We start from the raw sequence: 13,659 nt of genomic DNA, 5'->3' as shown, positions 1-13,659 counted from the left end.
CTTTCCAGACTGCATTTGACTTTGAAATGATGTGCAAAGCCGCTGCCTTGTATTGCCGTGGCTTTCAGAGCTTTTGATTAATTGCAGATGTCTGTGAGTGTGGTGTGCATCTTAAAATGATGTCTGCTTTGCCTCAGGTACATGGAGTTTTTCCCCGTGCCGTCCAACGTTAGCACGGATTTCATGTTTGAGAAGAGTGCCAACTATTTTCCCTCAGAGGAGACCCCACGGCGAGCTGCTGCCCTGTTGCCCAAGGCCAAGATCATCACGCTGCTCATCAACCCGTCTGACAGGGCCTACAGCTGGTATCAGGTGAACACACTCGGCACAAACACACTCGCATTTTTGACCGTGACGGCGCATGCACAGTGCCTTTTAAAACTGTTCACACCCCCTTGATGTTTTTCACATTTTGTCATAGCAACAAGGAAAACCACAGAACGTCTGGGGGAACCACTGATAGGTGGAAGAAAGGTTAATCTGGTGGTCAGATTAAGATTAAGCTCTGTGGCCTACATGGCAAGGCTCTGCCAGAATACTACCAGACACCGTTGGAGTGCCAACACCATGGTGAAGCGCTGCGTAGGCAGCACTATGGTGCGGAAATGCTTCTTTCAGTCAGGAGAGAAAAACTGGTCAGAGCTGTTGGGAAGATTGGAGCACAAAAATCTCAAATAGCCTGTAAGACATTTATGAGAGGCCTTTTTTTTTTTGAAGAACCAAAACATCTGCCTTCAGATCTACAAAACTGCTAGAGACATGCCCCTAAAGAATTTAAAGCTGTGACTGCAGCAAAATCTAAAATATTTTCCATGAGTCATTAAACCAATTTACAACATAGCTGTTGATCTCTTAACGTGCATTCTTTTCCTTCCACTTTGCAATTATGCACCACTTAGTCTTGGTTTATCACATAAATCCCAGATTTAACACATTACGGGTTGTTATTATTATGTCAAAACATGCACATGCTTTTACACTACTGAATTGCAGTAGATGCCTGCATCATGCTGTGAAATGCCTCTGTCTCTATTTACACAAAGGCATATATCTAAGATATATATCTGATATATATCTAAGATATATATCACACAGGTATATATCTGAGTTGTCGGGTTTGTCTGGTACATCTGCATATTCACGTATCATAAACCCCTGAAACTGTGATCTCAAGCCTGTTTGATAAATGAGGAATACATACAAACATGTCATCTCCAGTTTTATGTTGGTTTCTCCAACTTCGATCGATAAATAAGAAAGAAAAAAAAAACAACCCTGATGTCCAAAGCGAGATCTTTGAAGCCTCTTCTGTTGTTGTGCACCTCTCTCCAGCATCAAAGAGCTCACGAGGACCGTGCAGCCCTGCAGTTCACCTTCTATGAGGTCATCAGTGCAAGAAAGGGAGCGCCTGCAGAGCTGCGATCCCTGCAGAGTCGCTGTCTCCTGCCAGGCCTCTATGCTACACACTTGGAGAGGTGGCTGACATACTATCCATCTAACCAGGTACGTACAGTCACAGACGCAAGCCAGCGACTGACATTATGATTCCAAACAAATTTGAAGGCAAACGTTTATCTGCTTTGACCTTTCAGCATATATATTTTTTTTACATCATTTAAATTACATTTTAACTTTTTTGAATGCTTTTCTAAATCTGTAACATTTTGTTATCTATAAACATCAGGATTGATAAGGTACTGAAGTGTCAGTTCTTAATGCATCCTGTCCATGTACGTCTTTGTGTGTGCAGGTGATGATCATCGATGGCCATCAGCTTAGAAACGACCCCGCAGCAGTGATGGACGAAGTGCAGAAGTTTCTGGGTGTCACTCCTCACTTTAACTACTCCCAGACTCTAACGTGAGTGTCTGACTCTGTGCGCTTGCCTGTAATTTACAAGTGGAATGAATGCTATTCAGTCTCGATTAATCAACAAGTTCCCAAAATCCCAAATCTGTGGGAAGCCTGACATCTGCTGGTAAACAGCTTGGTCCGGATCCTCAGCGTCAACATCTCGGAGTCGCACCGTAAACAAAAACGACCGCGATATCAGATGACTGCTAATTGAAGCAGTGACAAAACAATAAATAATCATATTTTAAAAAAATGTTTTCTTTAAAAACAACTAAGTGAAAGTGACAAAAACACACGCAACAAAAAACACAGCTTTCTTTCTCATTGTTGGGTGCCACAATGATTACTGTGCACCCCAACTTGCATAAAGTTTACCAACAGTCTCAAACTTCCTCAATTTCATTTATTTATTATCTGCCTGCTGTCCCTTGCAAAAATATTTTCAACTTTTCAAATTCCCCACAAATTTCAGCATGAAACAATGGTGGTGGCTGCATCATGCTAAGTGGATTTTTATTTTTAAATTGACTTACCTATAAATGCATAACATAGATTTAAAACTATTTTCTTCTGTTTTTACAATTATCTGCTTTGTGCTGGTCTGTTTCACATAGTCCAAGTAAAATACATTGAAGTTTTGTAGTTTTAATACTCTGTAACAGTTAGATGACCAGCATTACCGGCTGACAGGTTCTTATCTGCCATTTATAGCTACAACAACCTTATTTTGTATTGATTAGCTGTTTTTAAGCTTTAGGACAGTTTTTTTCTACAATAAGATAAATCTGTTTGCTTCAGTATCCACTTTCCATGCCTCTAATCTTTCAAGGACAGATTAATACTCATATAGTGTCTTGGAAAAGTTTTTATACCCGTTGAAGTTTTTTCTCATTTTGTCACATTACAACCACAAATCAAACCAAAGTGATGCATAACTGTGAAGTGAAACCACAGTGTTTAAATTTAGTAATCAGAAAAGTCAGGTATGCATACAGTCCCCTTTACTTTAATACTCATAAATCCAGTGGACCAGCGAACATCCACTTTGGATCCGCTTGGATCTCTGCAGAGTGAAACATGTTGGCAGCTTAAGATCTTCTTCTTGCCTCTGATTGTTTTTTTTTTCAGTTTTGGAGGGGTTTATTTCCTCAGATAGCCTTAGGACCACAGAGAAGAGCCAGACGAGCTGTTCTTATTCTACTGTCAGAACATAGTGACAGTTTTAATAAAAACAAAACAAAAAAAACATATTTTTATAGAAGTTACCTATTGCAGCTTCAAGTCACCCCAACATTTAGTTACGTCTACAGTTCGTTGTAATAGTTTCCCATCCCTTCAGACAAATTGCAAATCTTTTTGGACATGCATCAATTGTTTCAATTTCTCTGCAGCTTTAAAGCATTATAATTTGCTTGTGTTACTTAAGCCAAAGTGAACTATGCTTATGAATGCAGAATAACAATTCCAAAAAAGACTAAAAGTCCTTGTTTATTGCTTCAGTCATTGCAAAGAAGAATGTTGAAGTAGTTGTAAATGTCTGTTAATTTTATTTATTTATTTAACATTATTTCCTGAAAATGTCTCCCGAATTGGACAATTTCTCTCAAGTAAACCTCAGCTTCTCCTCATGATAACATGTTTACCCAAAGCTGGGTGTTTCTTATGTTTGTTGTAAATGAGTTTATACTGTTGCTTCTGCACAACGCTGTGCACAGATTAGAACTGGAAAATGCACATGAAGTGATAATGTTAAGCATACATATTCACCATCTTGTACTCATTTACAGTAATGCGTAACTCAACCGTATCATTTACAGTTTTTTTTCTTGATTGCAGCTGTCAACTCCACATTTTCAAAACAATTAACACACACACGGCTAAACAGTGGCACTCATGGTCAAAGTGACAGAAGGTTCTAACTGTGCCAAAACATTTAAAATAAGAAGCAAATGCAAATATTGCCATCAAACAACACACCCTGCAAAACACGTATCAGCTCTTTCAGTCAATCATATCATGATGGGGAACAAAATACATCATTCATGCACCATTGCTTATCATTGTAGCTCATTACATCTCTTTCATTCCAGTGCCATTTAGTATGTTTCTACATAAACTGTGACAAATTGGATCCTGAATCAGAAATACTTTAAAGCTGTTTTAAATAATTGTATGCCATGTTTTTCAAACTGTGGCTGGAAACTGAAATGTTGTAAGTATTACAAAAACATAATGTAAATGTAAATGTAAACCAAAATAAAATTTCTCTGAAAATAAGAAATGATGATGATAAAAACAATATCTGTTGCAGTACCATCACTCACCCTCATCTGCCTTGGACTCTTTCTCCAGCTATGCTGATGAAGAACAATACAGACATGACACCTTTTAAGGCCCACAGATTAATTGAAGATTTGTGTGAAGGAGAGTGAAACATGTGTATCAGTCATTTTATACTGATTGAGGTTGTTTTTCATAGCTGGGAGCATGTGATTTCTGTTTATTTACCAAAACCAAAACAATGGAATTTGGAGTGACTGAACTGACATTTGTGTTAACTGATGCAAAAGGGTGAGGAGAGTCTGTCACACCAATGAGAAAGGGTTAATATATTTCCAAGGGGCGTCTTCTGCTCTGCTGAGTAAGTGATAATGTAATCTGAGTTCATTCCAGTTTCTTTAAGTGGATCAAAGCAATCAAGGAAAACCGTAAGTTATTATTATTGTAGTTGCTTGGAAATATTGCTAGCCCTGAATTACCCCACATAGTGAGAAAAGCAAAGATCATTGTTGTGTCACCAACCTGTCGGCTCTCTTTGTCCCAAATATCAGGGGATCCATGGCATTTTTTATTTTGCTACTTGTCTTTTAGATCTCCAGATTGCAGTAGACTTTAATATGGACCTTTACTACTCCATTTACATACAATTTTTAAAATACTTTATTAATTCTATTAAAAAATTTTTATGTAACTTATACAATTTTCTGTAAAAAGTTGTTGTAGAGGCTGATGGTTGTAGGCACAAAGGATCTCCTGTAGCGGTCTGCATTACAGCGGCTCTGTTGTATCCTCTGACAGAAGACACTTTGTTGCTGTTGAGGAATTTTCTTGATTTTATGAAGAATTCTTCTTGCACAATAATCTCCAGATGTTCCAGAGTCGTCCTCAAAACAGAACCAGCCTTCTTTATTGGGTTGTTTAGCTTTTTATGTCACTAGCTCTGGTGTTGCTATTTATCCTGGGAAAATATTCAGATTTTAGTTTTTTTTAGGTTAGGTTGGAGGGAAAATTTGCTGTTTATTACACAGCAAATTCCTTTCTGGTGATGGAAGGATGTTCTTTCTTCAACAGGAGAAAAAAAAATTAAAGATAAGACAGTGCTAATAGAAATGGATACATAAATTAATTGTTGCTTTTTGGGTAAAATAACAAAACAGAAGAAGTGCAGTGTGGTAACACATTTGAGAAATTTAACTGAACACAATGTCTAAATGTAAGAAAATTGAAGCCTTGAAAATATATGCTACCAGTAAATCTCACTGAATTAGAATACGCTTGAAAGTTTTGCTATTTCAGTAATTTAATTGTAAAGAATTTCACTAATTAAACCGAGAATACTTCAAGGTTTCATTTTCACTACTTACAGCTATTGAGATGCAGACACTCAGTTTCTTTGGATAAATAAGACCAATGCAACAGATTTTGTTGAATTAAGTTAATTTAGTCAAGGTCATTTAAAATTCAATACAATGTAAATACATGAACAGGAATGATGTGCAGGCATGTGGCATCTCTAAAAGCTATGGTTAAGGGAGCGAATATGGCACATTAAAACTTTTCTCATCCGTTACCCCACTACATTTTTAAGCTGACTCTGTGCGTTGTGTAAAGCTTTTTAATGAACGGAACACGTGTGCTAATATAGCACTCTACATAGAACAGTTCTTAAAACTTGTTATATAGTTTTATTGGAGTTTTATAACTTATTTATTTTTCAAAATTTTCAGTTACTTATGTGAGTCTCAGACGAGAGAGGGGGTGATTTTTTAATTTGCAATTTCTGTTTGAGGCCACAGTTGACTTTGTCCAGTCAAAAACATAATAAATCCAAAGGATATCAATCTGCAAAACACAAACAGCTCAAGTTTTTAAGGATGGCTAGGTTGTTGCTGTGTCTGTGAAATGTGTAAAAATACACAACTATGCGGAGTTTCTACATAAATTCATGTATAATGCTCAAAGTGAAGTGTACAGATCTGCCTTGGCGTCTAGTTGCATAAGTGGACGCATATGTGATTTTACCAACATTAAACATTTGCAAATAGTTTTCTACGTTTGCCCCTCAGAGTATAAACTGCTTGTATTCACCGGCTGCCTGTCTGAGTTACAGCTGAAACAGTACAAAAACACAAACCTTACTTTTTTGCAGTGTTTCAGTCCAAAAGCCTAAATTTATCAAAAACAGCACAACCACAAGAGACATTAATGCAAGACAAAGGATAAAACCTTAAACGCCCAGCTCTTCCTCAGTCTTTCTGAGCGGCAGCCACAAACTCCGCCTCTTTAGTGACTGATGTATATTCCTATATGTGTGTCCACATCATGATCTGTGATGACATAAATTAAACATGCAGCTTTTATGCTTTGGATGAGTGGGAAACAGTTTATTTCTCAAGCACTGCTCATCAGAATGCAATCAGCCTGCAAAGCTTCAAGCTTCAAGACAGTGACATCCAAAATTTGTGGCTCCGACCAGGACAAAGAATGGCTCTGTCTTCAATCACCGTCCCACACACGCATACAAATAACTTGGGAAGAGGTTCTGATGGAATAATAAGGATGCTCTCTGTGTGGGTGTGTGTGTGTCCGTGTGTGTTTGTGTGTTGTCTGAGGATGGAGTTAGACAAAAGCCTAATCTTTTGTCCTGTCATTTCTTTTTTGACACACCAGCAGTCTGACAGATTCCTAACACTCAAGGCTATGTTTTAATCTTCTCTTTCTTTCCGTCATCTTTTGTGACTGAAGCAAACCTCCCAGCGCTTGCTTTGCTTTATTAGTCCAAAAATGTATGCAGATAAAGAAATAATTTGCATCTTTTAACCCCATCTGGTCTAAAGAATATCTTCAGAAAGAGGTGATAACAGAGCACAATATCATGTTACATAAGTAAAGTTCAAATCAACTGCTAGTAAAAATCTAATAATTTTAACAAACTAATAAAACGTTTAAAATATGCATAGATTTCACAATGGTATGTGTTACTGATCAGGCCCGAAATCTGGGTGACGTCATCCAGATTCAGGGTTCAGACACGAATCTTCTGAGACACATGAAGACAATTACAAAGTTCGTCATCTATCTGGAGAACATTTCCACGATTGAAGGACTAATGTGTGTTCTTAAAAAAAATACATAATTGAATTGATTACTGCAATAGTGTCTTCACTGGTTTGCCTAAGCTGTAAATCAGACAGCAGCAGCTGATCCAGGATGCTGCTGCTTGCATCCTCACTAAAACAATAGAGGACATCAGCCCAGTTCCAAACTCCTTACACTCGCTCCCTTTAGCTCAGAGAATACAACCTAAAATACTTCTGTTAGTTTATAAATCACTGAATGGCTTTGCACCAAAAGACATTAACTCTTATTTGTTGTCTATGTGTCAACCTCTCAGGTCTAGGTCCTAGGCTACTCTGCATCCCCAGAACCAGAACCCAACTTGAAGAAGCAGGATTCAGCTTCTATGCTCTTCTAATCTGGAACAAACTCCCAGACATCTGAAAAAGAACTGTACTATGTTGTACAAATAAATACACCCCACCTTGCTCAGCAAAGTAGCTGCACCTCCTTTTTTTCCCCCTTTTTTTTTACATTTTGGTAGTAAGAAAAAAAGGAAAATAAAGTTAACACAAATATATATCATGCTCTTTAGGTTTGTATTTGTACCAATTGAAAATCTTCTTGTAATTCCATTTCACGAATATCCACAACTTACCGCTGGTCTCTCGCATAAGGTTCAGACTACAAAAGTCTGACGTGTATAAATTGCAAGGCGCTGTGTGACTTCGTGAAAATTGAAAGTGTTCTAATTGTATCCATTGTACATTTGTCTGGAGATGACAAGCATAATGTGCAGCCCTTGGGTTACTTTGCTCTCAAGGTTATTGATTTTTCATGAGCTTAATAATAACCAAGACAAATCTCTTTTTATGTTCTGACCTAAACAGACATTAAATGACATTAAACTTATAAAAATAATTTTTCACACCCAAAACTGCCAAAAGAAACAATTCCCTTCACCACTCATAGTGACACTTTCGCCTCTTTTCTGCTTCCCTCTCTCCTCAGCTTTGACCCTCAGAAGGGCTTCTGGTGCCAGCTCCTGGAGGGAGGAAAGACAAAATGTTTGGGAAAAAGCAAAGGAAGGAAGTATCCTCCTATGGACCCAGAGGTAATTTTGTTTCCTGTTAACTAAAAGGCATTTGCGCTCGGGGAAAATGGTGCATGTATTGTGATGTGACGGATTGAGAGAGCAACTGACACAAAAAGGAATCGAGCCACCTTACTGGCAGTGACAACCCACATCTCTCTCTCGATCATTGAGGCAAAAATATCCCCCCCAAGGAATCAAAGCAGAGGTGGAAACTGTAACCCTATCAGATCCAGCCAGACGCTTTAAACCTAATTAGGAGGACCTAATAAAAACCACAATGAGAAACCGAACAAGGCAGATTGGGAGAAAGGGAGATGAAAGATAGAAGGAGAAAATCCAAATCCATAAATCTTTGTCCTCCCTCATGGCTCCACAGAGAGGCTGCAGACGATGAATCACACGTTTGCTCTCTCATAGATACATCCTCTCTCCACACGTGTTCACGCATGGCTCACGGCTGTGCCTCCGCGTCACCTGTAATTAAAATTTATTTGAGCCTCAACCAAGGAGACACAAGGAGAGGCCAAGGGGAGGCGATAGAGTGAACAGCAGGGCAGAGAGACAAGAGAGGAAAATAATTATAGAGCGGTGCTCAAGTATTTACATCCGCTGAACTGTTTTCATATTTGGACTCATTGCAGCCACAAACTTTAATCGTATTTTATTGGAGTTTTACATGATAAACATGAAGTAGGACGTAATTCTGAAATGGAAGCCTCCATTACTCCGACACAACATATTTACCTTATTCATGTGACACATACAATTTAATGTTTGTTTAATTGTTGACTGCATAGTGTTTTCTTTACAACTTTGTAGTTTGTTCTATAAACTTGATTCCTTAATTGATAATAGGTCAGTAGGATTTGTCTGCATCTATTTCAATTTCACCATAAATACAGCTGTCTTGTGAAGGCCTCGGAGCTTCATTAGAGAACATTACTGAACAAAAGTGCTTTGTGAAGCCCAAGAAACACAGCAGACAGATCAGGGAGAATGCTGTGAGTTTTTAAGCAGGGACAGGTTATACAACTATATCCCAACCTTTAAACTGCCATAAACAGAAAGTGAAGGACAGACCTGCAAACCCACAGACACATGACTGTTCACCTGATGCAACAGGCTGTTCAAACAGAGGATTGATCAGAGAAGCAGAAAGAGCCACAGCTCAGTTGGGAGAATCTCTTGAGAAGACAACTGTTAGCCTTACCCTCCAGTGATTCTACACTTTATGGGAACACAGTGGTGGCAACATCATCCTTTGGGAATTATTTTTTTCATGTGGGAACATCAGCCTTAAACACACATAGCTACATTTTAATGGTTGTACAATTTAAAACAACATTAATGCTGTTTTAGGATGATTTAGTCAAAGTTTAGACCTAAAACCAACTGGGAATCATTAACAAAGCTTTAAAAACTGAACGCTAAACAAACCGGTCTGTAAATTGTAGCCTCCGGTGAGCTCTTACAATATTTGTTGCATGTTTTTAAACGTTTAACCATCATTTGCAATGCTTTCTTGTCCTTTAACTTCTTGAAACTTGACTGGACTTTTGGTTTTCCTGACTCTTTTTTTTCTTACTTCTGCCACCTGTCTGCCATCATCTTTGTTCACACACTTAACGTCTTTTCCTCTCTTTCTCTTCCGCTCCTCAGGCACGTGCATATCTCTCCAGGTATTACAGGGAGCACAATGTTGAGCTGTCAAAGTTGCTACATCGGCTCGGACAGCCCCTTCCCTCATGGCTGAGAGAGGAGCTGCAGAAGGTCAGTTCCATGCTCATCTCACCAGTGAACATGCACTTTTAAAGGTTAAAAATAAAGATATAAAATATAAAGAATCAAGGGGAAAAAAACAGCCATTTACAAAGTCTTGGGCAAAACACCTGTCTACTTGTCAGAATCTACTTGTTTACAGGTTTTACACTTTTTGACTTTCTGTTTTGTAGTGTGTCATCTTGTGTTTTTATATCCCCCCCAAAATAATTTCATGAACTTATGTAAAACAAGAAAGCTTGGTGACCAAAAGTGCAGAAAAGTCAACAATGAGAAGACCTCCATCCATTGTCCTGTGATAACCATTTCAATTTTAATTTGTTTGGTTTGCTCCAATCATCACCAGATATAGATTGAAAGAACATTCTAGGTACAGCTGACTCAGCTGAGCTTCCTCCTTACGGTAGTTGGGCTTTGCCTTGGAGAAAGCAGGAGGTGCTTCATTATCCACGGGGGAGGCTCACTTCAGAGCCACCGCTTCTCCGCATCAAAAGAAGTTTGTAAGGAAAGGGAGTGGGGCATTTAGTGGCCATTCTTGTCCTATTTTCACCTCAACTGACTCCTTCCTATATGGAGTATCAGCAGTTTTTCTAGGGACTATCCATTATGTGATGAAGCCAAAGTATTTATTTCTATTTACTTATTGTTGGACCCACTATTCAGTTTACATTTGGACTTTTATGACAGAATTGACAGATCGAAGTATGAATGAAGGGCTCTAAACTAACGCATGTCCAAAGGGATCTTATAGAGAACCTCCTTATCAGATGGCAGATGCCCTTCAAATGACTCAGTTTCCTATGAACAAGCAGTGGTTCAACTTCAAACTCCCCTTCACTCATATGACGGAGCCATTTGGTTTTCATGGGCATTTGTGCCAGTCACAACAGGCTTTACCCTTTCCAGGTGACATTTGACTCTAATTGAAAAAAACAACAGTGCAATTAAAGTACTTCATTCCATTTTTTCCCTCCCTCTCCTCTGTTTCCCTCTCTTAAACCCTCCCTCCTTTTACCCCTTTCTGAAGGTTAGATAACATTTCAGTCCATGAGCCAGGGGTAAAGGTCGAGCTATCAGAGATCGGGAAGTGACCAGAAGCTCCTGACCTTCAAAAGCGCGCTGTATGTGGCCTTTTTGTGCACGCTGAGGTGAAGCCAAGGACGGGTGGATTCGTTTCACCTGCGAGCTACGGCGCTGTTGAACGGAGCGGGAGAGGCGTGATGGGGCGAAGAATCTTTGTGCGCTTCGATGGACGGATGGATGAATAAATGGATGGATGGATGAATGGATCTCTAAAGAAACTGGGACTAAAACCAAGCGCCAACTTCTAATAACAGACAGAGCTGTGTGAGACATGGAGGATTTGGCAGGTTCTGAATGCCCAAAACCTGTTCTGAACTGACTCTCATGCAGACCTGGAGTGACTTTGATTCATTTTTTTTGTTGTTGTTGTTTGATTTCTCTGCTAAGTTATGATACCAGGGCAGCGCTGGTCAGCTGTGCGTGGTTCACTTAGAAATTTCTTTGCACTGAGTTCTGTTCTCTGTTTCCCACCCGGATAAAATAATACATACCTTTGAAGGTTTACTTTTACCTTTTGTTTTATTTAGATCTTATTGTATGATGAAAGAATAAAAAGCAAAGACAAGGTGGACTCAGGGTGAATGATAGGCTGTTCCTTGTTTTATTTTTTATTTTTTTGAATGATAAATCTTTTTGGTAAAACAGGTGTAAGGCAGATCTGGTAGAATTGTTTCAACCCACAGTGCATCACATGACACTTCTATGGGAGAAGGTTTGGATTGGAAATGAGTATCTGGAGCTAAGAGCGGAACTCAGTCAAGATTTTTCCAGCAGGTCATGCAGGAGTATGCTGTGTTCATTTATTAGAAAATTATTTCAGTTCTAAGAACTGCAAAGACATGACCAAAACTACTCGAAATTATGAAATAACACATTTAATGTTAGAATTTTTTTTTTTAAGTGGAAGATTATGTTTTTTTTGTCTTGTGTCTCATTTAGGTCTAAACCTATTTTTTCCTTTTGAAAACCAGTGGCCTGAGTTTAGCCTAAATTTGAATGCAAACAATCCTATGTGTCAATTACAAAACCAAAACTCAAATAAAAATGCATATGACTGTCAGCATAAAATGTTTGTTGTGTTTTTGGTGAGCATACCGGCCCATTTGTAAGGATACTTTTGTTCTGTATGAACGAGGGGTGACTGTTTTAGATCGAAGGTAAGTTAAAAAGGACCGTATGGGAAGTTTTTTTTGCAAATTCATTTTCCTGATAATCTCAAAACAGAGACACAAAACAAGATCTGACCTGTTTGACCAGAGATTGTTTTCTGTTATGTTATATATTAGATGATAGCATAATGTAACATGAAAAAATAGACTACGATTCAACACTGATATGCAAAATGAGTCGCACTGCTTCAACTTTTTCACATTATGTCCGGTAACAACCACAAACTTCAATGTGTTGGGATTTTATCCAACAGACTGACAGAGTCGTACATAACTGTGAAGTTAAATGAAACTGAAGCCATACACACATTAGTCAACAAATTCACAAATCGACAAGGAGTGTGAAAAATATACTGTAAATATATTTGTTAAAGGTGAATCCAACAAGAATGTTTGTTTCTGATAGGAAATGAGACTGGCATCACAGGATGTAAAAGCACCAGCGGTTTAAAAATCAGTTTAAAAATGATTTATACCCTTCTTAATAATAAATGGAATGATAATTTTTGCTGTTACAGCAATCAAACGGTTCTGATAATTACCCTGTGTGTGTTTTTACTGGTATTTATGGAAATGAATACTAAGTCTTTAAAGTTGAAAGATCTCGTTACAATTACCCTTATCTTTCTTGGGTATAATGGATCCGGAATAAAAAAAAAATATCTTTATTCTTCTCTTTTCTTTGACAAAGTAACTTGCTGTCAACTATTGACATAGCCAAAGAATCCAAATTAGGAATCATCAATAAAACTGAATTTGATTTTCAGTTTCATGATACCCGACGCCGGGTATGAACTAGAGAAGATTGCACGTGTAAATCAAATGAGAAAGAGTGTCAACGACTTACCAGTTAATGGTTGAGCACACTATAGAGGTTGTTGTAAAAAGTTTTGTAAATATCTGCAATTGGTCGTTGTACTGTGTAGTATTGGCCACATGAGGGCAGACTGAGATTTAAAACGGAAATTGAATTGTTCCGCTTGTGCTAATTATTTGCTTTTCTGGCAGAGACGGTGACCTAAGCAAAACATTAACAGGTTAAAAAAATACAATAAAAATAATAATGCATTCCTTGAGATTCATGATAATTTTCGAGTTTTATGTTTCTTTTCTCAATGCCACATTGGCTGATTCAAGTAAGCCTTTTTATTTCCATGTTTTGTTTAATGTGTGTATTATCATCCAACCAGCACTTTCTGAGTAACCCTGTAAAATAGTGCATTACAGATTCTATAAGTTTAGGACTTTAGGTCACGTTAAAGTTTCTGTATAGGAAAATTGTGGCTTGAAATGATCTTATGTTCCATTTACCTGGGAAGTTACAATGTTATTGTTTTTTGA

At 38.1% G+C, this 13,659-nt stretch overlaps 1 protein-coding gene across 2 annotated transcripts in view; it reads left to right on the top strand.

Moving 5' to 3' along the window:
* Nucleotides 1-12,209, top strand: part of ndst3 (N-deacetylase/N-sulfotransferase (heparan glucosaminyl) 3) — a 52,611-nt gene extending 40,402 nt beyond the window's left edge. Inside the window, exons 10-15 of one of the 2 annotated variants that reach the window (XM_008413612.3) lie at nucleotides 138-312; nucleotides 1,333-1,503; nucleotides 1,751-1,860; nucleotides 8,203-8,305; nucleotides 9,947-10,057; nucleotides 11,099-12,209. In XM_008413612.3, coding sequence (XP_008411834.1) covers nucleotides 138-312; nucleotides 1,333-1,503; nucleotides 1,751-1,860; nucleotides 8,203-8,305; nucleotides 9,947-10,057; nucleotides 11,099-11,128 — 700 coding nt within the window. In that variant the 3' untranslated portion in view covers nucleotides 11,129-12,209. Of the gene's footprint in view, nucleotides 1-137; nucleotides 313-1,332; nucleotides 1,504-1,750; nucleotides 1,861-8,202; nucleotides 8,306-9,946; nucleotides 10,058-11,093 lie in introns of both variants that reach the window. The other variant, XM_008413623.3, reaches the window with a different exon arrangement.
* Nucleotides 12,210-13,659: the final 1,450 nt, after the last annotated feature.

The sequence above is a fragment of the Poecilia reticulata genome, chromosome 1 (assembly GCF_904066995.2).
Source record: "Poecilia reticulata chromosome 1, P_reticulata-male-v2, whole genome shotgun sequence".
Classification (NCBI taxonomy): domain Eukaryota; kingdom Metazoa; phylum Chordata; class Actinopteri; order Cyprinodontiformes; family Poeciliidae; genus Poecilia; species Poecilia reticulata.
Note: the sequence above shows the minus strand (reverse complement) of the source record. Positions and strands in the feature narration are given on the sequence as shown.